At 47.4% G+C, this 25050-nt stretch overlaps 1 protein-coding gene across 7 annotated transcripts in view; it reads left to right on the forward strand.

Moving 5' to 3' along the window:
* Nucleotides 1-8298: 8298 nt before the first annotated feature.
* Nucleotides 8299-25050, forward strand: part of PGM2L1 (phosphoglucomutase 2 like 1) — a 42853-nt gene continuing 26101 nt past the window's right edge. For 3 of the 7 annotated variants that reach the window (XR_012672102.1, XR_012672103.1, XM_075140445.1), the window contains exons 1-2: nucleotides 8319-8679; nucleotides 24262-24429. Coding sequence is in view for 5 of the 7 variants with exons in the window: in XM_075140445.1 (XP_074996546.1) it covers nucleotides 8569-8679; nucleotides 24262-24429 (279 nt within the window). In the remaining 2 variants the exon portion in view is untranslated. Of the gene's footprint in view, nucleotides 8680-20797; nucleotides 20894-24261; nucleotides 24430-25050 lie in introns of all 7 variants that reach the window. The other 4 variants (XM_075140447.1, XM_075140446.1, XM_075140448.1 and 1 more) reach the window with 4 other exon arrangements.

Below are 25050 nucleotides of genomic sequence, written 5' to 3' on the forward strand. Positions count from 1 at the left end.
ACCCACAAGAAATCGGACATGAAGCTGTAACGGTGTCCTGGCTGCGCAGGTGCAAGGCTGTGGGGCTCAGTGCTGCGGGTGCTGGACGAAAGCCCTGCGGAAACACGAGTGGTTTCAAGCAGTGACGTTACTTATTCATTATTGCCCATCTTCCTCCAGAGGGAGAGCAGAGGTGGTGTCCTCCTGCGAGGTAACTCAACCAGCCCTGCTTGGAGATGTGGTTGGCCATCGCCAGTGCTACCTTAAAAGGATTTTCTGGGAGGTGACGAGGCCATTATCATGGGAACGGGGCCACCCCGGACACACAAGCTCTTCCTTCACGTCAGAAACCCTCAGTGTCTGAAACACATCCATTTCTTCTAAATATATCTGTTCCTCTCACCAAAGATGCAGCCTGTTCCTACAATCTGCCTTGCTGATAGCCCTGCAGCGTCACGGCTGGAGTGACACCCTTGTTCAGAGGGATGAGAGAAACAAAAGTGACTTAAATCAAAGAATCTGACCCATTTGGAAGCTCTGCAGGAATTGCCATGCAGGGTCAGTCGCTTGAAGTCCCCCGTGGGCCTTTTCCTCTGTTTTCTGTCATCCTGCTGCTTTAGATGTCCGTCCGTCAGAGTTGCCTCTCTCACACTGGACTGGTATCAGATGCTTTAGATAAAGATGTGGGAAACTAAATTAATTATGTGCAGGCATGAAAAACATTTATTCTGTCCCTCTCCATTTTCTGTCTGTCCGAGCTAGTCCCCTCCAGCCCCTCTGCGAGGTGGGGTTTGCGTGCTGCTGGCAGTGTGGGATGCATCTCTGCGGCGGCAGAGGGAGCACCGGTTCCTGATGGCTCTTCTCCAGGGGATGCTCAGCACAAAACCCACCTCTGACATGTCCCTCTTCCCTAAAGCAGCTGTGATGTTTGCTGCTGCAACATTTTCACCCACAGAGCTTCGCCGAGCAGTGCTGGGCGCAGCTCCCGCTCTTGCCTAACGCAGATAAGTTCATTTCACAAAGTTTTTTTTAAAGTACATGATGGAAAAATGCAGTGTTCAGGAGACTTTGGCTTTCTGAGCCCCTGGGCAGAGCACCATCTCCCTTCCCTGGTGTCTGGTACCGCGGTGGCCTGCACGTGCGATGGCACAGCCGCCTGCGTGCGTTCCCAAATTGGCACTGAGAGCTGCCAAATTAATTCACAGAGGAGCTCTCAGCAGGCAGTCAGGATTGGGGGCTACGTTGGACCCTCTCTACGAGTCATCTTGCGCTCATGGGTAAGACACGGCCCTGGCCTCCTTTGCACCGTGGCTGTTCCAGCAACACAGGTCTGTCTGGCTCCCCTTTTTCTGTTCCTTTTTTTCCTTTTTCTCCCCTATTCTCATCCAGGCGAGGGGAAAGAGAGACCCGGGGTCAGTCCAGCTGAAGGATGATATGCACGTGCTTGTGATAAACTATAGCAATGTTATCAAAAGTCTGGTCATAAAAGCAACCGTTGGGACTGTGCAATCATGGGGCAGTGCAGTTCAGCTTGACCACCCTACGGGTACCTACAAAACCTGCACCGCATGGTAAGAAAAAGCAGCATTTCTTAGTTAAGATCAAACATCATTTATTTTTACTGACAATCAGGAAATCCCAGACACCCGGGATCTCATGTACTCCCCTTGCAGAAAGTTTTCAGTACAAATTTTCTCAGTTTCACACAACTTACCCCATACTTCGGGATTAATTGAGGGGATAAATCGGGGTGAAAAGCCTGATCCATACTCCTTTCTTGTTCTCTCACCAGAGGCAATCGGCCCATCACATCTCTTTTCTGCAGACGGGTGCGGCTGGTGGACAACTGCTCAGCAGAGCACGCACGTGGGCTATTAATACCTAGAGGGAAGGATTAAAAATAACCAGGTCTGTGTTTGGTTTCTGGTTTGGAAAGGACAGGCGTTGATATACGAGGGGACTGGTGACCAAAGCCGGGCCCAAGTGAGCGGGAGGCGCCGAAATTTCCTCCAGTGAAATAGGAGCCCTGGAAGGAGCCCATGCCCCGAGCGAGGGGCAGATGTGGAGAGCTGGACCAGAGGGGTGCTGGGGACGGGGATGCTCACCGCGGCTTTCCTGCACCTACACCTGGCACCCTAACCCACTGCGCTGCTTGGCCTCGGTAAATACCATTGCCCCTATGTGCAGTAGTTGATTAAACCCTAGATTAAGTGCTTAGTCACGAGAGCCTATAAAATGGTTTTTATCAGCTAGGACGAAAGATTGGGGTGCGAAGAGGTGATGAGCCCGAGTTCCTCTCTGCTTGTTGGCTCGGGGCGGCTGTCTCGGACACGTGCCCGCAGGCAGAATCGGACTTATGGTGTGGTTTTGGCTCCAGGCTGCCCGTTAGGAAAGATCTCACCGGCTGCGTTTGCCGGTTGCGGTGGGGCCCGTGAACCGGGGAGCCGAGACTGCAGCAATGGCGCAGTCCTTTGGGCTGAGAGCGGAGGTTTTTCCAGCGGCTGCACATTACATACTGCTTTTAAAGCGTTATGCTCCTGAGGAAGCTGAGTGTGTTGTCAGTGCTGGAGGGTGCAGGATGAGGCCTTCCCTGGGCTGACATTGTGAAGCACCAAGCCAGGGGCAGCTGCAGAATTTGACAGCCGTTTCCTAATCTCAGCAGTCCCTGCTGCATCCTTCCCACCTGCCAGCCCGCTCCCTTTCTTCATGATCTGCCTGCGGGGTGCCTGCACTTCTTCAGGACAAAGCACTTTGGCTGCTTTGACCCCAGATCGGATTAAAAACGGCATTCAGGCCCAAAAAGGCACCTGCCCCTCCCCGTGCAGCACGCTATCAACCGGCAGGGATGTCATTACTGCCTGCGTTTAGAGTTGCGCTGCCTTTTTGGCCACACGCTACTCCGAGAGAGGGAAATGGAATGCTGTGTTATTGCCAGGTAACGCAAGCGGCACATGAGAACAGGGTGTTCAGGGTACATAAATAATAAAACAAAAGGTGTGCCGCAGAGCGAGGGCATGCACAGTGCCTGCTGAGAGGCTCGGCAGCGAGCTGGTGGCATGCGCTGGGTTCATCCCACATGATCCCAGCTCACTGCAGATACTGGGGGCAGAAAAACAACCTGGGATATCATGGGAGCCCTGGGCCATTTGCAGGCGATCTGGAATAAACTGTGTGCGGAAAAATTGCCATGGAAACACTGTACCGGCTGGGTTTAGCCCCGAGGCTCTCTGGTGCAGCGCTGGGCAGAGCTGTGCGATCGATGGAGCTAACCCAGTTTGTTGTGGGTGAGGATTTGGTCTGCGGTACCAGATCACTGAGGGTGCTAACGTGACCGTACAGACCGTTTTTATTTCTGATATTCAGTGACATCACTGTGTGCTTAGCCATTCTTCTGTGGAAAAAAACATTAAACGCATTGGTAAGAACAAAATATGTGCACCGTTGTTCAGGGGTGCTGCAAACCCAACCCTGCCAGGAGGATGGATACATTTAAGCATGTGAAGGAGAACGGGTACGCGTCTGCATTGCATAACTGCAAATCCCAAACAGGAGCTATGTGTTACTAACGAGTCTCTATTAACTCACATGATTTTGTTTACATTAGAAGAAAACTCTCATTTTGGGGGCACATGCTGGTTTTTGCCAGGAAGAAGTCGTTCCCCCCAGCTGAGCCCTGCCACGGTCCCCGCTGGCTCTGGCAGCTCCCAGCACACGAGCCGGCGGCTGTCAGCAGCCTGTCAGCCCTTCTCCTCCCAGCCCGGCTCGTATTCATCGCTGGCAACGTGGCCTCTCCCGTGGTTTTTAGCCCCCAGACCGTTTGCTGCTGCTCAGTTTGGTCTGAGCATGCTGTGCCTCAATTAGGCGAAACGATACGTGAGGGTGAAAACTTAGAAATGTTGGCTTTCCTTCATTTGCAGATTAATTTCCTATTTTCTGGCTTTCCTCCACAGCCATAAGGACTGGAAATTTTGTCATTAGTAATAGGTGAAAATAGAGATTTCTGCTGACAACATGCATGGCCAGCGCGTGCAGGGAGGTTCAGCAATCACCCCGAAGTGCCCGGGAGAGCCGTGATGTGCTGGGCCCCAGCGCAGCACAGTCCAGAATCATGCCGGCTTCTTCGCTATTGCTCTCCGCGACCGCACGAAAGCAGATGGGACTCAGTTTAACTTTCCTGTAGCAACATAATCAGCTTTAAAAATTCTTCTGGCGGCTGATTAACCCGCAAATACATTGGACTTAGTTGTCATCACCCGTGAGGTCAGTGTTTTCTCCAGGCCAACACAGCAAATCTCCATAAGCGCGATCTAAGCCATATCACCTATAATCTTTTTATATGATTGCCCTGCTGTGGTGGTGCATTCCCCCGCTTCTCCTGGGCTGCTCGTTGATCTCAGAAATTCCTATGAAACCTCGGCCTTGGTGCGCTGAGTCTGGCGGTTGAGCGCTCCTTGACTATATCAGAAACTCCGCATGGCTGAGGCTGGGAGCGTACTCCCACTGCCTGGCCCAGGCGTCATCTTATCTGAGTCGTAGCTCAATTGTAGCAACACTGAAACCTTCAGAATTTTAGTCACTACGGCCTTGAACTGTGGCCAGGATGCAAATCTACAGATGATTGCGACCCTATAAATGGTGGTCCCAAGTGAGACCCTTTGAGCTCTCCTGGACTGCAGCGGGCTGTGCCCAGAATCTCCCCCTGAGTGGAACGCTCCTCAGAGTTTGCAAACTCTCGAGTTTGCAATATTTGGAGGACCGTCGCTGGCTCGCACGGGACCTGGGCTGTAACACTCCTCGAGGCTCAACCCTTCGCCCGTTGAGAGATGCCAAGACATTTTATGTGAGTATTTCACTGAAATCGAGGGGGATTTTTAACAGGTGTATCTTTACAGATCTATCCATCTTTGCATCTGTGTGCATGTGTGTGTGAATTGGTGGAAGTACCTGCTAGCAAATATAGTTTGCTAAAATCTTATGATCTACCTTAAGGTTGTGAATGAATCTTAGACTATGGCTAAACACATATAGTCCCTTAGACATATACCATTGACCAAGTCTGGGACTAGGGGTAGATCCAGCTGGGTCTTCTCTGAACCTCGTGACTCAACGGGAGGGTCTCCCTTAACCGTTTCATCCTCGGCCTCTGTATAAATCATCCCAACTCAGTTCTAACACAATACCCTGGTTTCGGCTGGAATAGAGTTAATTAATAGCTGGTATAGTGCTGTGTTTTGGATTTAGTATGAGAATAATGTTGATAACACACTGATGTCTTAGTTGTTGCTAAGTAGTGTTTACACTAGCCAAGGACTTCTCAGTTTCCCATGCTCTTTTCCTTTGTATGCTTCATCCGTGTAGTAAGTGAGAGAGCGAACCTTGCCATCGAATGCTGTTAGGTCGCACTTTTATAAATTTCTATTAAAACCACTTTCTGCTGATACCTTCAACAGTGATTCTTTGAGCGGCCTCTAAACCACTCATTCGCGACACTGGCTCTGGAGTTGCTCGGGCTGCCTGGCATCTGCTATATGCACGGTGGTGCCTCGGCGCTGGCTAACCGAAGTCCTCTCACAGGGAAATATTTGGAAGCCAGATCGTCACTCTCTGACTTCAGATGCATTGGCGAGATCCTGAGAAGTTTCAAACCCTCCACGCTGCGGTTATTCCTGGAAAAGAAATAACAGGTGACGGCTTTTATCTTCTATGAGGCTGTTTTATCTGTTCTTCAGGGAAATAATCACGGAGGAGCACTGACATCTGAGAGAAAGATAATTCTCCTATATAGATATCTGAAGCAAAAATCCCGCTTTTAATCATGGCTACATAGCTGTGCACTGATAATGCAGGGTGTGGGCACGGCTGCCACTGTCCTGCATGAAACCACTTAATGAGGTTCAAGGTTTCATGTGCAGAAAGAGCCTGCCTGCTCCGATAGCAAAAAATCACCATTCAGAATAATTTAAAGCTTTCATTAAGCACATAGAGAAAAAAAAAAAGAAGGCAAGAATTGAAGCATTTGAAGCATGAAGTTTCATTTTAACAACATCTCTTACTGCCTTTCCAAATAGCTACAGAGTTTTTGTAAGAAATGCTCCTGTCTGGCAGGTTTTGGAGAGGTATTTAACGTGGCCATTGTAATTTTTTTGGGGGAAAACAAAGGCTTTATGGGCTGAAGCTCCTGTTATGCTGGGCTCTGACCTTCTTTCCTTGAAGACAAAACACAGAGGAGAAAAGAGCAGCAAAGGTATGAAAAGCAGGTGCTGCGCCTCATGCTGACTCTCAGGTGCAAATTCACTGCAGGAGCCACCCTTGTCAGCTATTCTGAGATCAGGAGAAATGTGCCAGAATTTGGCTGTTTGGGACATGGTTTTAATCAGACTGCTGGGCTCAGGACAGCATCAGCGCTGCTACAGATGACATCTCTTTATGCGGAGATGTGGGAGAAAGAGACAAAATAAGAACGGGAGAGGAAACAACATGGGGGGTGGGTGGCATCGGGTACAGAAGCCCATGGGGTGAAGCCAGAGCGGGTGGGAAGTGCGGAGCTGCGTAGTCCTGCTCTCGGGTTGGGCTGGCAGGGTCACCTCTGGCTTGTGGTCCTGCAAGGTCCACAACATGGCAGGTCTGGTTGCAGGGCCCTTTCCTACTGCCTCGCAGGCCCACTCCTTCTGCAAGCATCAGTACCAAAGGGTGGATCCCCCAAATCCATCCAGAGACGGAGATGCCACTTGCTTACTGTTTGAGTCATCTGTTATGTCCGATTTCCTCACTCTAACTTTACCAGCGTCCAGACTCTTCTCCTTCTATACCAGAAAAAACCTTAGGAGAGTCCTTTAGTGATAACAGAAGACTTATGTTGACTTACTTCCTCCTCCTTATCTTTATCTTCTTTGACTTCTATCAGTAAATTACTGTAATAGACCAATTTAAAGGTTCATCTCCCCACACCCGAGTCAGACCTCTGGACCGGAGGATTTGTTTGTGTCTGCAGCCAAGAAAGAGGTCCCTTCAGGACACGGACTTGAGAGCTTTGAAGGGGAGGGATGTTAAATTGAGATTTCTAAGCTTTCTTAGAATGGATAGTTCCCTTTTATATTTACAGTTTTCAACATCCTTTGCTGTGCTGCTTGGGTACCCCAAGCTGCCTCCCCCACTTTGTCATCGCCCACTGCGTCCTCCTCTCCCTTCAGTCCCTCCTTCCACCTCCCCCAGGAGCCTGTGCCACTCACAACCCTGGCGTTTCGCACCTCCCTTCACGTCCAGAGTCCCCTGGGCAGCACTCCCACTGCCCTCCACCCGTCTTCCCGAAGCCTCGCATCCCTCTGCAGTGCCTGCTGTCACTATGGCAACCTCTGCGAGGATGCTCTGCGGGATGAGGACGCTCTGCGGGATGAGGACGCTCTGCGGGATGAGGATGCGCTGCGGATGTGGTCACCGCCGTGGCTTTTTGCTCGGGGACAGGCAATTCAATTAGAACTGAAGCAGCCTGGGAAGGAGAGATGGGGGTTATGATTTTCCTCCTAACCGCAATTTAATTGTTGCTGAAGCCTGTCTGGAAATGCTTCTGAACAATGGGCTCATCCCCCGGGGTAGCGCTGTTTCCATTATCCTTTCAGGGGGAACACATAATGCACTCAGAGCGTGCAGGCTGCCTCGGAGGCTGAAAGAGGGGCACAACCAGGGAGGTTTTTAGCTTTTCCTCATATAGACCACCCAGAAGGCAGAAAGCGCCTGTTTAGTGGGGTGGTAAGAGATATACTGTACATTTTTGTTTGCATCAAGCAAAAGGAGGGAGCCTCCACCCAGCCCTCTCTGCCTCCACCCTGACCCTGCTCAGGCCTCCTGAGGGCCAAGCGCTGTGTGACACCAAGCGCCCACGGCTGCCCGCCCGCGGGGCCGGTACCAGCACCCCGGGGAGCCCGGGGCGGAGGCAGGACGGAGCCGGGGCTCCTGAGGGAGAGACATGGCTACCAGAGAGGGTATGCGGCCGGAGAAGCCGGGCCCCCCGCAGCCGGGCCGGCTACGGGAAGCAAAGCCGCTGTCCCGCAGCCCTGTCAGCTTCCCCTCACCCTGAGGCGAATTGGGCGCGCCGCGAGGGTTGCCGGGAGTTGTAGTTTCTCGCCGCCCGCCAGCCCCGCCCCCTGCAGTCCAGGGCGGTGGTCGGACTACATTTCCCGTCATGCATTGCCGCGCGCCCGGCCGCCCGGGGCGGCTCCCCCGCCCCTCCGGTGGGGTGGGCGAGGCGGGATTGGGTGGGCCGCGGCGCGGGGGCGGGGCCGCGGTTGTTGTCGAGAGGCGGTGGCGGGCGGTACTTGGGCGCGCGCGGGGAGGGGCGGCTGGCGGGGGCGCGCGCGCGCGCCCGGACTCGCCGGCTGAGGCGGCGATCGCCGTTACTCGCCGTTGGGAGCCTGGAGCTGAGGTAAATAGCGGCCGCCCCCCGCCGCCCCCGCTCGCCGGGGCACCGGCCCGCCTCCTCTCGCTCTCCCCCTCCCTCAGGCGATGCGCGGTGCCGCGGCGGGCGTCGCGAAGTGAAGTAAGCGAAGCCGCCGCCGTCCCCCCTTCCACCCCGCGACCCCCGCAGACGGCGACATGGGCGAGTGCGGAGCCCCCGGGGACGTCAACTCCAACGTGCTCATCGCCCGCAGCACCGGCGACGCGCAGCTGGACAAGGCGGTGTGGCAGTGGCTGAGCTGGGACAAGGTGGGTGTGTGGCGGGAACACCCCACCTTCCCCACCCGGTGGGGGCTTCTCCGCCCTCCCGGGGGTGTTTTGTCATCGGTCCCATCGCGTGTGCCATCTCCTTCCCATCCTGTCCGGTGCCGAGGGTGGCGTTTGGTCCCTTCTCCCTCGCCGAGGCCCTCCGCGTTCCCTCGGCAGGGCCCTTTCCCCCGGGATGGGGGGTGGCAGGTGCCCTTCGAAAAATAGCCGTCTGGACCCGGCCAGATCCGAGGAGCTGCCGCTTAGCCTGTGAGGGGGGAAGGCGAGGCGTGCGGCCACCCCGGGGCTGTACCTGACGGAGGGATGGTATGACGTCATCTTGCTGGCACATGGAGTACGGCACCTGCTTCGTGTTGCTACCGCTTCTTCATTAAGACAGAAGCACGCGTCTTGTGGAATCGGGTTGAAGGAAGGATTGTTTAATGGCTTAAAATGCAGCTAGAGCCAAATGGCATAATTTTGTTTTCCTTAGCTTCCTGAATTTAACACCCTCCCCAAGAGAGAAACGGGCTCCAGAGGTCTAAGTTCTGGCGCGCTCCTTTCCTTTTCAGCTCCAACAGGGTATCAAGAGGACTTCAGGCTTGGTTAGTTCTGATCCAAAGCAAATTTGGGGCCATAAGAATAATATGGTATTGGTTGTTATGTTGCTTAACGCGTTGTTGAACGGGTTACTTTTTTTTCAGCTGGTTTGTCCAAATATCATTGCTTATGCTTTAAAAAATATTTTGGAGGTGGGGGAGGGTAAACTACCATTGCACCAGTGGCTTAGGTTTCTGCCTGTGGCTTTTCTTTTTTCTTTTTTCTTTTTTCTTTTTTCTTTTTTCTTTTTTCTTTTTTCTTTTTTCTTTTTTCTTTTTTCTTTTTTCTTTGAGAGTGATTGTCAATGTGTTTATGCTGTTTCCTTTTTAGTTTCGTCCTGTCAGGATCAAAGCAGGAGGGCTACGAGTAAACTCTATGTGATGACCCTTAGATGAGCTTTCTGCTACTTGGAAATATGCTCTCTTCTTTCCTTTTTGCAGGAATTAACACTTGCCATCTGCACATTCTGTGTTCAGAGCTGCTGTTGTGAAAATATCTGGGAATAGTGGCATGGGGGAGGGAAGGAGTGGAAAAAGGAAATAGCATTCCTGATAATACACTTGATAACCCAGATTGAACTCTAGTAATTTTTTTTATATAACTTTTGGTTAGTGTATTGAAAGGTGTTTTTTTTTTTTTAACAGATTAATATATGTTTATCCTAAAAATGCATGAAGTAGAACTTACACTTTTTAATGTTAAGGTTACTGGGGAAAAATATTTTGATTAAAACCAGCAATAGTGAAATATTACTGTTTCTGTAGCTCCTTCTAAGGCCAAAATTAACCAATAAAATACAAAGTGAAGAGTCAGTTTGATTGTACCTATTTACCCTTGCTTCCCTAGGTGGTAATCATGACCTTTCCTACAAGGCTGCTTGAACTTATGACTTGGAGAGATTTCAAAGAGAGGTCCTGTGAATTTTGAAAATTCAAAATCGCCTGGAGAAGGAGGACTCGGTGCTCCTGCAGGAGCCGGGGTTGGGGGCATGGGTGGTTCAGAAGCACTTGCAGTCACTCCGTAGAGGATGTAAACAAAGGAGGTGAAGGTGTTGTGGGACAGGAAGGTGAGGAGAAACCAGCAAGTACGGCATGAGGAGGGATTATTTGTCCCATGCCCTCGTATTTCACCACAAACGTAGGAAATGAGGTCTCTGTAGGTTTGCTGCTTATCAAATGACTTGACAAGGAGCTGTCTCTCTCACCCCTTCCCCACTCCCAGTTTCCTTGGCCGTAGGCACTTTTGCTGCCTCTGACTAAGGAAAAAATCTATGCACTAAATTCACAGCTGTATTTAGCTGTGGGGAGCTTTTGTCCTCTAACTTAATTGAAAATTACTTGCTGTAATTAATTCTTAGAGCTGTGCTCTTCATCCTTTTTGATTTGGGTGTATGTGCTAACCTCTTCTAAAACTGCAACTGATGACAGGCTGGGGTGTGGGTGGCTGGAGGAAACCCAACCATATGATGATCTTTCTGCTTTCCTCCTCTCTCTCACCAGTATCGTGCATCTTCATTAATGCTTCTAGCAACTGGCTTAAGGGACGCTCACTAGCTAAATCTCCCTCCTTTCCCATTCTCTCTCCTTAATTACTGCGCGTTTACTTTTGTCTTTGAGACAGGCTTGGAGGCACAAGGCACCCGCCTTTTGTTCAGTCCTCATTGGTAAACTATGTGAACAATTAGTCATTGTTCTATATTTTCTCCCTTTAATTCCTCTTCATCCACTCTCTAACTTTCCTATTGTACTTTCACATCTGTCTTCAGTCTCCTAAAGGAGTCTGGCTTGTGTAGAAAGCTGTGTCAGAGCAGTTGTCTCCAAGAAAACCACTTCTCGTTAGAGTAAATGTTAGAATTTTGCACCTTGGTTGTAGTAGTGATTTTATGTTCTTGTTTTAGGTGGCTTTATAGAGTGGCAAGAATGTGCTACACACAGCGTGGCAGGAAGATGAGGTGTGCTCAGTACAGTAGCTGGGCATTTGTTGTACGTGGCAGCAGGGGAGGTTTCAGTGTAAGTCTGGGGGTCAGATACTGGCTCAGCAGCTGGTGGGAGAGAACAGTGTGATTAAGATCCTCATCTACTTAATCAAAAACCTGGTCCCAAAGAAAGATTCACAGTTTTGCCTACAAGTCAGAGTAGATAACAGGTGCCTTCTTTCTTTCCCTCAGTAAGTCCTCACGCTGTAAAAATGACACTTAAGCTCAAATGCTTGCTGCTGGTTTATTAATTAGCCCTGTAGGATCGCTGACAAGAATCCTGTTCCTCGGGCATGCTCAGTGTAGCCTGGCTTTGCCCATCTTCAGTAAAGGTATGGAGGAGTGTTTGCACACAGACTGTTCCTGGGCTGTGGTCGTTGTGGTGGAGTGTACCTGGGAGAAGGGGATATTTTGTGGTTATTACAAAGGCACTGTTAGAACATCACGTGGGGGGAAAACTTAAATTAATTCTCCAGGAGCTGCATGTGCAGGCCCCTTTCACTGTACTCTCATTTTAGTGTACTAATTCATGGGCTCATTGTCAGTGCACAAACGTAGCATGGATAGCTTCCTACTTCCTAACAAGGTGGCTTGGTTGGCCTGGGGTTTTTTATTTTGAGTGCCCCTGAGTGTTCTTTTAATTTTTGTGACCTTTAAGATGTGTTTCAAGAGGAAATGGACTTGGTAGTTAAGAGACCAGTAACCTGCTTCTGTCATTCAACTTGCAATATTTTTTTCTTATTAAGACTCTTAAGGGAATTTTTAAGAGTAAAAATGGGAAAATAAAGACTAGGAATTGGCCACAAACAAGGAGAGAAATTTTTCAAAATTACATGTATGTGTTGCAAGCTCTAACATCAAAACATGGGAGATAAAACTGGGAGTTATTCAAATAGTTGATTCTGGGTAGACTGGGGCACAAAACCCATCCTGGTACGATCAAGACCAGTGTGTAAACAACTCAGTGAAATGGGGGAAGTTCTGAAGTAACACAAGTACTGTGCTTTAGTGCCTGTTCTAAGATGTTAAACTATATGAAGTCCATCGGGATGGTCTTGAAGCTTATACTTCACGGCATTACTGTCTGTATTGATAAATAAGCTATATTGCTGTCTGCGTTGTGTCGTGAAGGTGGGAAAGGGTATTGCTGTTCTGTGTTTACACACTCCAACTTTCAGATATCAGAAATAAGATTTGAGCATTCAGACTTGCCTGGTATAGTTTGGAACTTCCCTGTGTTAGGTACCTCTGAGGTCATAAATATAAGTACTCTGTGTGATGTAGGATCTTTTGTGTTTTTTTTAACTGCTGGTCTACACATGTTTGGGTGGTCTAATGATTTTAAAATGTTCTGAGACATGATGGTTTTTATTTTGCATCAGATAATAATGAGAGAATTGTAGAAAGAAGGTTGTCTCACCCTTCCTTGTTGCTATACTTCCCCCTTGCTACCTGCCTGAGCTGGCACAATATTCATGCAGTTTTCAGGGAATGGATCCAGGGTGGCAGGGGGAAGGGAGTGGATTTGTTATTGATCAGACTCACTGCAGCTGCATAAATGTTTTTCCTGACACAAGAAAGAGGCCAGCACTTCAGTGGGAGCAGTCTGGGAAGGTGAGAACTGCCTCTTTCGAGCTATAAAGCATTACTACAATAAGCTTCAATCCAGTTTATTGAAAAGGCATGCGGAAATGACTGCAAAAAAAGCAGTTATGTAAGGTTTTTTGTTTCTTGTTTTGTATTGGACCAATATAAAAGAGGTGACTTGGCTGCTGGCCTGTGCAGCTGGCTCCTGGGGAGCCCTGCAGCACCCAGCCCTGGTGCCTTCCACCCACCCCCGGGTTCCTCTGTGCAGCTCGCAGACTTATTCATAGGTACACTTTATATATGTGTATTTCTATATGTGTGCATATCATATATATACACACACATATTTAAAGATGCATAAATATAAGGAAATAAGGACAGCAAGGAACAACCCCAAAAGGTTACCAAAAAAGACAGCACAAAATGGAAGAACCAGCCAATGGCTTCATGAATCAGGAGCTTTATTTTGAGGAACTTTATGTACTTTAGGTGGGTGGTGGGCAGGTTACTCTGTTCGTGGCTGTGGGGATTCTCTAGCTGCCGGTACGGTGATGGAGGGGTATGGCGATGGAGGGTGGTGGGGAGGTTACTTTTGTCCATAGCTGTGGGGAGTTTCTAGCTACCTGTAGGACAATGACAGGGTATGGAGGTGGTGGAATACAGGTGGTAGGTGGTGTGGAGATCCCTTTGTCCTTAGCTGTGGGGAGCTTCCAGCTGCCTGTAGGTCCATGATGGGGTGTGGAGGTGGTGGATGGTAGGATGCAGAGATGGTTGATGGTGCGGTGCTGCCTTTGTCCATGACTGTGATGAGCTTCCAGCTGCCTGTAGGACCGTAATGGGGTGTGGAGATGGAGGGTGGTGCGGAGATCCCTTTGTCCTTGGCTGTGGGGAGCTTACAGCTGCCTGTAGGTCCATGATGCAGTACAGGCTGGGGCTGTATGTGTTTCCTTATCCTTAAGTCAGTGTCCTTGTAGAACGGTGCAGCACTCTCCGGCTGAGTAGCGGAGGCTCTGGTCTGGTTTTGTCCGTGTCTGGGGCTGCAGCTGTCAAAGAGAGGAGAATCGACAACCAAAGCAGTCATCTTCCATCACGTCAGACCTCTTCTGCCTCCCTGCTTGGGGCTCTCCCAGCCTCCTGCCAAGGCTGTCCGTCCCTCCCTGATGGCCAGGAGACACCCTTCCTAGGCCAACCGTGCCACCCACCCCCCAGTGACATGGGCCACCACCAGTGTTCTGGCCACTGCATCACTAGTGATGGTGCCAGGGGCTCATGTGGGGCCCAGCCCACAGCTCTCCAGGGTAAAAGGATGGGGAGCTCTCTCTGCCCATGGCTGTGAGGAGCTTCCAGCTCCCTGCATGACCGTGATGGGATACAGGCAGGATACTTATCTCTGGAGGGAGAGGACAGGAGTGTGCTGTGGTCTGGTCCCATCCCTCTGGGTGTCCAGCCGTGATGCACAGGAGAAGCAACAAAGGAGGAAAAGCCACCCTGCCCTCCCCTGCCTGGCACAGCCCTTGGTGTGCCCATCTGGGGCTGGCTGTGTCACCAACTTCCCTGTGACATGGGCTGTCAGCAATGTTCTGCCTGCTGTGACATGGCTGTGTCATCACCAGGGCTGGTGCATCACTGTGACATGGACCATTCAAGCAAGAAGAAACAAATACTAATAAAATAATGATAACAACTAATAGTTCTGGGGAGGGAAACTTAAGTAGCTGTAGCAACAATTTAAAGAACAGCAACTCAGCAAAAGTTAAAATAGTCTTGAAAGCAGCAAGTCCTATCTACTGCCCAGTTTTAAAGACTTGTGCTGCTGGGATTTGTGGGTTTGAAGGCTAAATTCTGGAAGAAGCATGCTTGTCAAGTTGACTGGAGGTAATATTTCACACATTTGAGATTAAAGACATGTCCAGTGCCAAACCCTGCATCCACGAGTTGCTGACGGCTCTGAGAACATCTCAGTGTGAACTGCAGGACTCGCATCTTCCTCTCTCTGACATGAACCAGAGATTTTGCCAGGGACTGTCCTGGCTACGCGCTTCAGTTAGACACTGGAACGAATACATAAATTAGCTTCCATCTTGGTTCATTGCACAAGTGTTACATCCTCTTTAACTGACAGGACCAGAAGAAATGGGCACAAACTGAAACACAGGAGGGTCCTTCTGAACACCAGGAAACACTTTTTTACTGTGAGGGTGACCGAGCCCTGGCACAGGTTGCCCAGGGATGTGGCAGAGTCTCCGACCTTGCCGATATTCAATAGCTGTGTAGACAGGGTCCTGGGCAGCTGGCTCTCAGTGTCCCTGCTTGAGAAGGAGTTTTGGAAAAGATGACCTCTGAAGGTCCTGTTCTGTGAAACAAAAGTGTACTTGAACTTGTTTATATAAACTGTTCAAAATCTTCCACAAAAATAGAAGCAGTGAAATGAATGCCAACAGAAAGATGTTCTCTTGTTTTCTGGATGCATTCTTACCATGACCCTCAGGAAGAGCAGAGAACCATGTCAAATCTGTGTGCTGTGAACTATTTCAGATTGTCGACCAACGCAGTGATGTGGCCTGCTTTGCCTGTGACTTTTTCCTGTTTTGTACACTCAGCCACAGAATTAAATTAAAGGACTTCGAGCTGTGCTTCTGTTTGCTGCTCCTCTTGCCATTAGTGTTTGGAATGTGTTGTCTGTTTTTCTGAAATACGACTGCGGGTCTCTAATCAGAGAATTGCTAGTTCAGAGCTTTTTACAACACTTCCTTGCTGATACAGGTTTCTAGGTTTTAGCATTCCTGAAAAGACAGCACGATGTGCCTGAAGCAGCACGTCAGTGGTGCAGTCTGCGCGTGCTTTCTGCAGTAGTGTGGCTGTAGTCATGCCGTTCGTGGCCTCGTACCATCCAGGGTGGATGGGCACTATTACTGCTCCATGGTGCTTGGCTGAGACCTGTCTTTTATGGTACGTGTAGGCTCCCTGCCTCAGGAGCTCGTTGCTCTTATTAGTTCAAAGCGCTGGTGGGGTTGTGGTTTTGGTAGCGTGAAGTCTTGAGTCCTGTGTACATGGGTTGTATGATGTATGGGGGAGATATAGGGCCTTTGGAAACATATTGGAGGACTGGTTTTGGTGCATGGAGCAAAACTGTTCCATCGTTCACTCCAGAGAGGCAGAATGGATGTAGACTGTACCTAAAATGTTCTTTCACCCTGGCTTTCCTCACTCTTACGGGCTCCGTCCCGGAAGAAGCCGACTGCTACGGAGTTGTTGCGGCTCACTGAGGGACCAGGATTTGGGAACAAAACAGAACAAGACAAACTCACAATGTAAATGTACCCCCAGTGGGTTGGCAGAGACAAGGGATGTTCTGTAGGGAACCTTCTACCTCTCAAGTACAGTACCTACAGCCCTATGTAGAAGCTGCGATTCGCGCTACCATCACCTTTCCCTCTCACTGCAGTAACTAGTCTGAGTAACTGCTTGCCTGCAGTTACCCAACTGATTTTCACATAAAAATGTTGGTGCGGTTGCTGACTAGAACACAAACATTTCTTGCTTAACAAGAGGAAATGAGAACATAGAATTTCCAAGAGAAATTGTAAATGAGAACTTGATGCAAGTGCCGCTGCTGGTCTTTAGTTGTGTATATAAGGTGATTAGCTATGCCACGGACAATGCTTCATTTCTCTTTGTTAGGAGTCCCTACAAACAGATACTCTGGTGTTTTTGGATCTTAGAGACTGACACTTGATTTTGTTTGGAAAAAAGCTTAAAACAATTGCTGATAAAAAACCCAAAGGCTGGCTGGCAAAGCTTGATGCACTTTATTTGTGGCTGTCAAATTTGCTGAATTCTAAGCAAATTTGAGATCTTTTTCCCTTCTTCCAGGCTGCATATGCAAAGAGTATCTGCAAAACTAAAAATGTTTGCTATGAGAGTTGTAAACCGCCACTTATTTTGACAAGATATTAGCTTTGAAAATTAACTCTGGCAGTAAGTACACATCATTAACGTGATTGGGAGTGAAAGAACCAGTAAGAAATACTCAGCTAATGCTCTTGTACTTTAATTCTCCAGTTGTCTCAGATTATGTATCCTGATGAGCTACAAAAAAAGTGTAATTCTGTCTCAGTAGGCAACTGTGCAGTACATGGAAAACTGAAGATGAAGAAGCATAACACTGAATTCAGCAGAGAATATATTTTTTTTTTAACAAAACCTCAAGGCTTTCTTAAACGTGTTGATATTGCAGAGTCTCAGCTGCCACATTGGACTGCTGCAGGACATGACCCCACAGTTCTGTCCTATATCTGATGCTGGCAGTAAATTTTTTATACATAGCTGTTTAAACTATACCTCACATCCCCAATAGGCTCATCTTCTTCACTCTGCTTAAAAGCCATTATAACCACTTCAAAATTTAACTCCACAGGACCACTAATATAGGTTGTGTAAAGTTCCCGATTGAGAACTAGTTAAAAACAACACGGGTAACTTGCACAAAGACCATTTTATGATGAAGTAGTGCTAGATTTCTATAGATAGCATGTATGTATATTAGCGTAATAGTTTTATAGGAAAAAATAATGCAGAACTTACTTTTTTTTCTGGTGCTCATGTAAGTGCAGAACTACGTTCAGACTTTTATCCATGCAGCAGCCTGTCTGTCTCTGTCCCAAATGTTTCTTGTTTCCATTTCTTCGTGACAGTGAATCTGATGTACTGAAGGGGAGGTTCTGAGAGTCTCATTGTCTCTCCTCCCAGCTTGTTAGTACTGCAAAACCCCGCGCTCTGTGGAAGGAGAGGACTCCCTGAATGTACTTGGTAGAGCCTCCGTGAAACGGGATAGGAAAACATTGCCTGACCTCTGGTTGCTCTTTACTTCTCACGTATCAAATGGCAAGCCCCAAAGCTATTTAAAAATTAAGAATGCTTCACAAATTTACATCTTAAAATGTCTCTGAGGGCACTCACATCACGTTTGTAGGTGCTGCCAGATTGAGAAGTAGACAGTTGAGGGCAGAGCTGCTATTCAGGGGGAAGTAGACAGGCTGGGGGAATGGACCAGCAGGGACATTAAGTTAAAATCAATGAGGACAGGCTGCTCTTGAGAAAGAGGAACCCCCTGTGGCAATGCAAGCTGGGGTTCAGCTCTGCTGAAAAGGCCCTGGGAGTTCTGTAGGCAGCACGCTGAACAGGAGCCAGCGGAACTCCCCTGGCAGAGGAGGAGGTCTACAGCATCCGGGGTCATTGTGGGGAAGGAATTATCTCCCTTTGCTCAGCACTTGTTAGTCTGCATCCAGATCCTGTGTCCGGTTTTGGGCTCCCCCAGTACGAGATAGGTATTGACAAACTGGTGCAAGTTCAGCAGAGGGGCTCCAGGATGGTTGGAGGCTGGAGCACTCGCCCTGTGAGGGAACTGGTGCTATTTCTCCTACTTATCCTCTCCCCGCTGGACCAAGGGGAAAGAGAGCCACAGTCAGAAACCCAACTCTAGCCCAGTCACCAGCCAGAGGCAGCTCTTTCCCTCCCTGTCCCTTTTCTGGCCCCAACAGTGTGCGTTCAGGTAGCACGAGCCTCTCCTTCCAGGGCCCTCCTGGCCACTGTCACCTTATCTGCTGCCTCCTTGCACACTGCTGGTAGCGGCCAGGACCCCTTCCCCACCCGGCGCAGGAGGAACAGCATCTGTTGCTTCTTGATTGCTGCCTTATCCTGCCTCCTGACCTATATATATATATATGTGTGTGTGTGTGGCTGCAAGGGGTGGGGCCCTATGGCATGATGGCTGCTGGTCAGATGGGTGGAAAGCTGTTTTGCTGAGGTCCCCCCATCCCTGTGTGCTCGGAGGGTGTGGGTCTGTGGGTGGGTCTCGCCTCCATCCCCAGCGCTGCCCGCTTCCCTGCCCTCTTTGCCTTTGGGAGGTTGGTCCCTGTGGGCTTGAAGGACCCTGCTCTCTGCCAGATGCTTTTTCCTCCAGTAAGTAATCCTCTGAAAGCCAGTAGCAGCGTGGGGCTTGGAGGCTTTGAAGGGTCCGTCTCTCCCTTCTTTGGGGAGAGTCAGTGCTGCTTCTGCCAAACATCCTGCCCGGTGCTGAGCTCAGGCCTGTGCACACGCATTCCTATCGCAGCAGGCAGACCCTGCCAAAGCCATTGTACTGAAATGGACTCAGCCTCGCCTCTTTCCCCCTTCCCTAACCACTTCATAGTGTGGGATAGCAACCTCTGCCTAGTTACTGGGATATTCCCCGCTCGGCTTCACAGGGCAACGAGGGAGAAACCAGTACCTGGCAGTCAGCCCCTGAACCCCTTGGGGTATCCATACCAGACGAGTCGCCGGCGCTTCTGGAGCAGCTGGGGGACCCTAGGAAAGACCACAAGTCCCGTTGGTGGGGTAGGGCTGCAGGCACTGGGCTCACCACAGCACCTTTGCCCCCGTCTCCCACCCTCTGTGCCTCCAGCAGCAGCGCTGCACTTGCTGGCACAGCGGCTGGGGTCCCTACCCCGACCTGCGTTCCCCGAGCTGCTCTGCTCTCTGCGAGTGCTTTAGCTGCTCTTCCAGAAAGTTGTGTTGGCCAGCAGTGCAGAGATTTGGCATTTTTGGTGGATACTGAAAGAAATGCTGTTCTCGTATCGTTGACACCCACATACTGCTTGACTTTAGAAGCAGCCCTAAATTCTGCGGGCTCTTCAAATCACTAAATCCATGAGAAGAATTTGAGTTGCTTTGTTAGAGCCATTGGGGATGCAAGATATCTTAGACCATTGCTTTTATTAAGGAATGACTATTTTTGTATGAAACAGCCTAGTTTATTTCTGCTTAAGACAGGAAGCTTTAGGCAGTCTTGTGGTGTTTTTTTTTTTTTAAGGATATTAAAAATAATGTCCAAACACTGTAGTTGATAATCTCTAAGGAACTTCTCTTTTGCTTACGCTAGGCTTCTGCGTTGTGATTAATGGAGCTTACTGACATACTAATCCAGGCAACGGTTAAGAGCAGACACTTCAGTTGTCTGACTTTATGTTTCTAAGCTAATTGAGCTTGGTGCTAACTCCATGCTGCTGCCTTGCTTGGCTTCAGAAGCTTGAGAAATTCTTAGCAGTGATCTGTTATATTTTTGAATACATCAGTGAACTACTTAAAGCTGCTGGTCAGGCTCCTCACCTCAGTAATTGCATCCATAGGTGGGATTGATGATATTTCCTTGGAACTTAGAAATACAATGGGATGCTGCATAGCTTGGCTAATCTGACATACCCTGCTAGTGGCTCTTGCTTCACATGACAGGAAAGTTGATGGAGAGAGTGACTGTGCAGTGATAACAATGACTTCAGGAAATCTGCCTTGCATAAAGGCATACTAGACTTTCTTCTTCATAACCCCAATCTTAAAGTTCATTGTATGTTTTAACATTACAATTATTCCGCTTTGAAAAATGAACCTTCGTAAGAGCTACTGTGAAACGTTCAGCTGTATTACTTTATTTCATAACTGTAAAGCAAAATAGCAAAAAACCCTGTTTTTTGAGAATTTGCAATAGGGTTAAACTTCAACAGTGGAAGCTATCGTTATCTTTTAGCCCCACCTGACTGCAGTGCCTTTTGAATTTCTCAGTTTAGTATGGTAAATGGTGTTTATACCCAAGCAGTATGTTGCAACAAGCTAAACTGGTCCATAGACTTTGAAGCTCCAACTCAGAGAAAAACTGGAAAGCAGGAAACAATGAAAAGCAGTAAGGATTGTGCCACGGACAATGGCACAGTCGTGGTAACAGCTGCCTTGAGATCAGTCTTCTCATGCTATTGAATGCGTAACCCAGAGCGTGAGACAGATCATCACCACATCTGAATTTATACCAAGTCTTGTAAAATTCCTTCTTTTTGTTGCCCCAGGAGTTTCAGGTCATATGTGGAAAGCTTTGAGATTTTCTTCTTTAGCTTGTAATTTTTTTTCTCCTTTCTTCTTTTCTGATTGCAGGAAATTCTAGCTAACTGAGTGCGACCTGAGCAAATTAAAATGTTACTTGGGCGCTATTTTGACTGACTCATTTTTGTTCCCTAGGAAATAAATAAGGTAGCTTCAATCAAAAATGCATCTTAATCTATTTGTAAAATAAATGTTTGCACTGTTCCTTCAGGAAAGTCTTGCCTCAGTTTTGCAAAACTCCAGACCATAAGCTGTGTAATTTACTACTCGTTATTTTATTCTTGCAGGCAAGCAATACAGCGTATCCTAAAAAGCTATTAAAGATTCTGTGTAATTTAATAACCTTATTTTAAAGCAAAATTATGTATTGAATTATGATAGTGTAAAATGAGTTTTTCATGTACTCTTGCCTCAGACTCTTTTCAGATTAGTCATTTGTTTTCTGGTTGACTGCCTATGAACAGCTAAAAGAGAAGCTTTCACTTCTGGGCTTTAATATTTGTTATGCCCCATTGTTTTTGTTTTATTTTTAGGCCTTTTTTTAGCTGTGTGCTAATTGGCTTGCTTTGGTTGCAGAGCTGTCTGAGAGCCTGAACAATAATGGCTTGCCTTTTAATTTTAAGGCACAGAGAAATTAAAATTTATTTTAAATTCACATGTCTCATCCTGCTAGTGTTCAAGATCTGTTATCAAGCTGTGGAAATAGTTTCAGATTTTTCAACAAGTTTTATCAAGTGGTTTTTTCCTAGTGAAAGTGTGCAGCTCATATCATTGTGCTTTTCCCAGCGTTTTTCAAATCCTCCTGAAGAACCTCCCTCTGTGCCGAGCAGGTTTCCCAGCGCGGCAGAGGCTGCCGTGTGGCAGACAGGGCAGGAGCTGAAGCTGGCTGACCTGTATTTCAAATGTCAGGGCTGCTTCACCCTTGCCTTTCAGATTCCATCTGCCTTTTTTAACCCTTCCTTAGGACCCTACTTGAAGCAACACCGTTTTAGAAAAGCACTTGTGCAGCCTGAGCTGTACTATTATACAGCTGGAGTCACTGTTTGTTACAGCTGTGCATTGATTGCCTTCTACATGGTCTGTGGTGTTGGCCAGCCTGGCTGGGTTGTGCTGTGTTTATTATAGCTGTGAAGTGTCCTGTCCAAACTGGATGTCAGTAGACAGGCTGAGTTTCTTGGTGACCAAATGAATTTATAAAGCCTTCAAAATGTTATAAAATATGGATACTTACTCATCCACTTCTTTCAAAACAGCATTGTATGGGTGAATCGCTCCCTGTTAGTACATGTAAAAGGACAGACATCGATACTCTTCTGTCATTGTTTTTCTTTGTCAAACTGGACTCGCCTTCTCTCACTTCTCCCTGGGTTTCCCTAGGCATGTCCAGGATGGTGTGGTTGGTATTATCATGACTATCTAATTCTAATCATGGTAGGTAATTAATATTAAAGTTTTCCTATTTCGTCCCATTGTTTTCTAGCCTCAATATTAGTTGAGGGTGCAGAATAACTATGAAGAACAAATCGTGTGTACGTGCATCTTGTACATGTGGAAGTTAATAGCTTCAACAGTAGTGCAAGTACTGAACGAACGGAGGGAGACTGCAGTAATCAGTGTCTCTTACCAACCCCATACGTAACATACTATGTGCTGCATAGGACTGACTTAAAACATTCATAGGATTGTAGCATTTCCTACCTTACGGTACGTACTCGAATTAAGCCTTTCAGAGATGTGTATAATCACTCTCTCAGCTGAATGAGGAATGGTAGTAAATGTATTCTCTGTACATGGAAATGACAAATGCTTATATTCTTTTGTAAATGCAATGGCTCTGTTTAAAATGGAGTGGGTTTCAGATCAGAAGAATTGCTCCCTACTGTTCTATTTAGCCAAACTTTTTCCTTGACAGGTGGCCATTCATTTTAGTCATGGGTTTTAGATGATAAAGGCATGGGATGACAACATTTTAAAAAATGTTCTGTCCTGACTTGTCTGGTGTTTGTATCCCTTGTGTTGGTACAAGGAGCCATCCTGTGCAGATCAGGAACTCCCTACGTAGGAAATACTGAGATCACCCTTGCACCTTTGTCCAGATTCCTGCCGTGATTGCGTTGTCCTTATGCCTTTTTCTAGGATTCTGCTGACAGTTGCTGTCAGGGTGCTGGACTAACCAGCCCTTTGGTCTGACCTGGTACGGCCTCTTTCAGGTAACGGCAGAGCAGCCGACAAGCAAGTCCCTGCTGCGATACGCACTGTGCGAACATCAGCACGTAACTGCAGGGAGCTTTCGGTTGCAATAAGCTATGCAAGTGTAGGTGAAGTGGTGCAACAGTCAGCTGATAATGATACCAGAAAGGGATAATGTCTCTGACTCTCCCGTGTGAACCGTAAGACTGTTAATATGTTGATATACATCAAATTAACTGATTTATATAGTATTTTGTTTTTAAATATTTCCTCTGAGTATGTTAGCGGGTGTATATTTTGCTGGTTTTGGCGGCAAGTCATAAAGCAACTGCTATCTTTGTGTTTTCTAAGACCAACAATAAAGTTATGTCTCACTGACATGAGGAATGCTTTTGTGAGCAGAATTTTTTTTTTTCTTCAGAAAGATGCTAACTTTTAAAGATACATCCAGTGACTTCTTTGGAGAATTCTTTGTTTAGTAGCCGTATCAAATACTGTGTGTAAAATGCATTCTTTCCGAACATTTAAGTAATCATGGAAACTTTGTTTTTAATTCTCTGGGTTTTACTGACAAGATTCTTGAGACCCTCCTAAGTGCAGTTAAAAATCTACGTTTGGAGAGTGAAAGTGGCTATGAAAATGATGCATGTGGTACTTGCTTACCTTCAGGAGTAGGAATTTTTTTTTTTTCCAACCCATTCATGTCAAGTGTATATACTGAGCAGGGAAAGTGTCAAAAATGGATGGGATTCTCTGGCAGAAATACCCATCTTTATTTGAGAGTTTGTGGTAAATAGGGGCTTGACTCTCTTGTACCCACCTCGCTAACAATTAATGTAACTTGAAAAGACAAGCTTTATTTTTGGTTTTACAATGTCAGCTTTATTTTACTGTGCCTGTTTACAGACCTTTCCTGCGGGTGGGGAGGAAGGAAATACTGCTTTGAAGTTAGGATTTTTGTCTGTCTTCCAGCAGCACAGATCGAGAATTAACTTGTGTTACCTGCCTTGGAAAAACCTGCTTTAAAGTCTGTGTTCCTCACTTACAGGCTTCATGTAGCTGGAACGTGTGTCAATGAGTAGGCAAACACATCAGCGTATCCATGGCAGCAAGAGCTCTGGAATCTTTTATGAATAAGGATGATACAGAAAAGAGAATATGATAGAAATGAGAGTTACAATGAAGAATAGTTTGTGTGGACAGGCATTTTATAGGATAGGAAGAACTTGTTGCACTGTAGAACTAGGAGTTATTTAAAAACGGTAAGTATATAGTTCAGAGCCTGATTTCAAGAACTAAATGAAGACCTCAATCTTCTTTTGCAGAACCAGAAAACAAAGGAACAGATTGAAAGCTTGTTACAGAATGGAAAGCATAAAGAGTTACGGGATCGTCTCTGCTGCAGGCTGACCTTTGGGACTGCCGGTCTTCGCTCCGCGATGGGAGCAGGCTTTTGCTACATTAATGATCTTACGGTGATCCAGTCAACACAGGTAAGCTGAATAGTTGCATAGGAGACAGCTGAATGGTTTCACACTAAATGTTTGGGTTATATAGTGTACTACTGAAATACAAGCTGAGGGTGAAACGCAGCAGCCATTCAACGGTAGAGTTGAATGTTCAGTGCTGGAAGTGCATGAGATGTTTAGTGCTGGAAGAAAATAAAGTAGCTTGAACAGGTTTAATGGGACATCCTAGGAGGGAGAATATAACCACTTCCACTGGAATTTGGCCAGTAGTTAAGGTCTATTATACTGCTCTGAAGTTGGAAATCATTAGCTGTCATAACAACTTTGAGTATTTGTCAAAAACTAAACAAAAAACCAACAAGAAAACCCAAAAAGCAAATGCACCCCCTAATCAAACAAGCGTTTTCTTTCATTTTTAGCCAAAGTTGTGAATAACTATACAAAAATAGCAGATTTTACTAAGAAAATGAACAGGAAGTAAGATGAAAAAGCAAATGTGGACTGACTGTGAAGAACATCTGTATTGTAAATTGTTAACTTCTGGGGAGTCCTTCCAGTAACACTGGTTCTGTTACCTACAACTGGATGGGATAGTTGTAGAAAATATTGTGGTTAAGTGCACTGGCATTACTGTAGCTCTGTCTG

Source organism: Calonectris borealis, chromosome 1 (assembly GCF_964195595.1).
Source record: "Calonectris borealis chromosome 1, bCalBor7.hap1.2, whole genome shotgun sequence".
In the NCBI taxonomy this organism is placed as follows: Eukaryota; Metazoa; Chordata; class Aves; order Procellariiformes; family Procellariidae; genus Calonectris; species Calonectris borealis.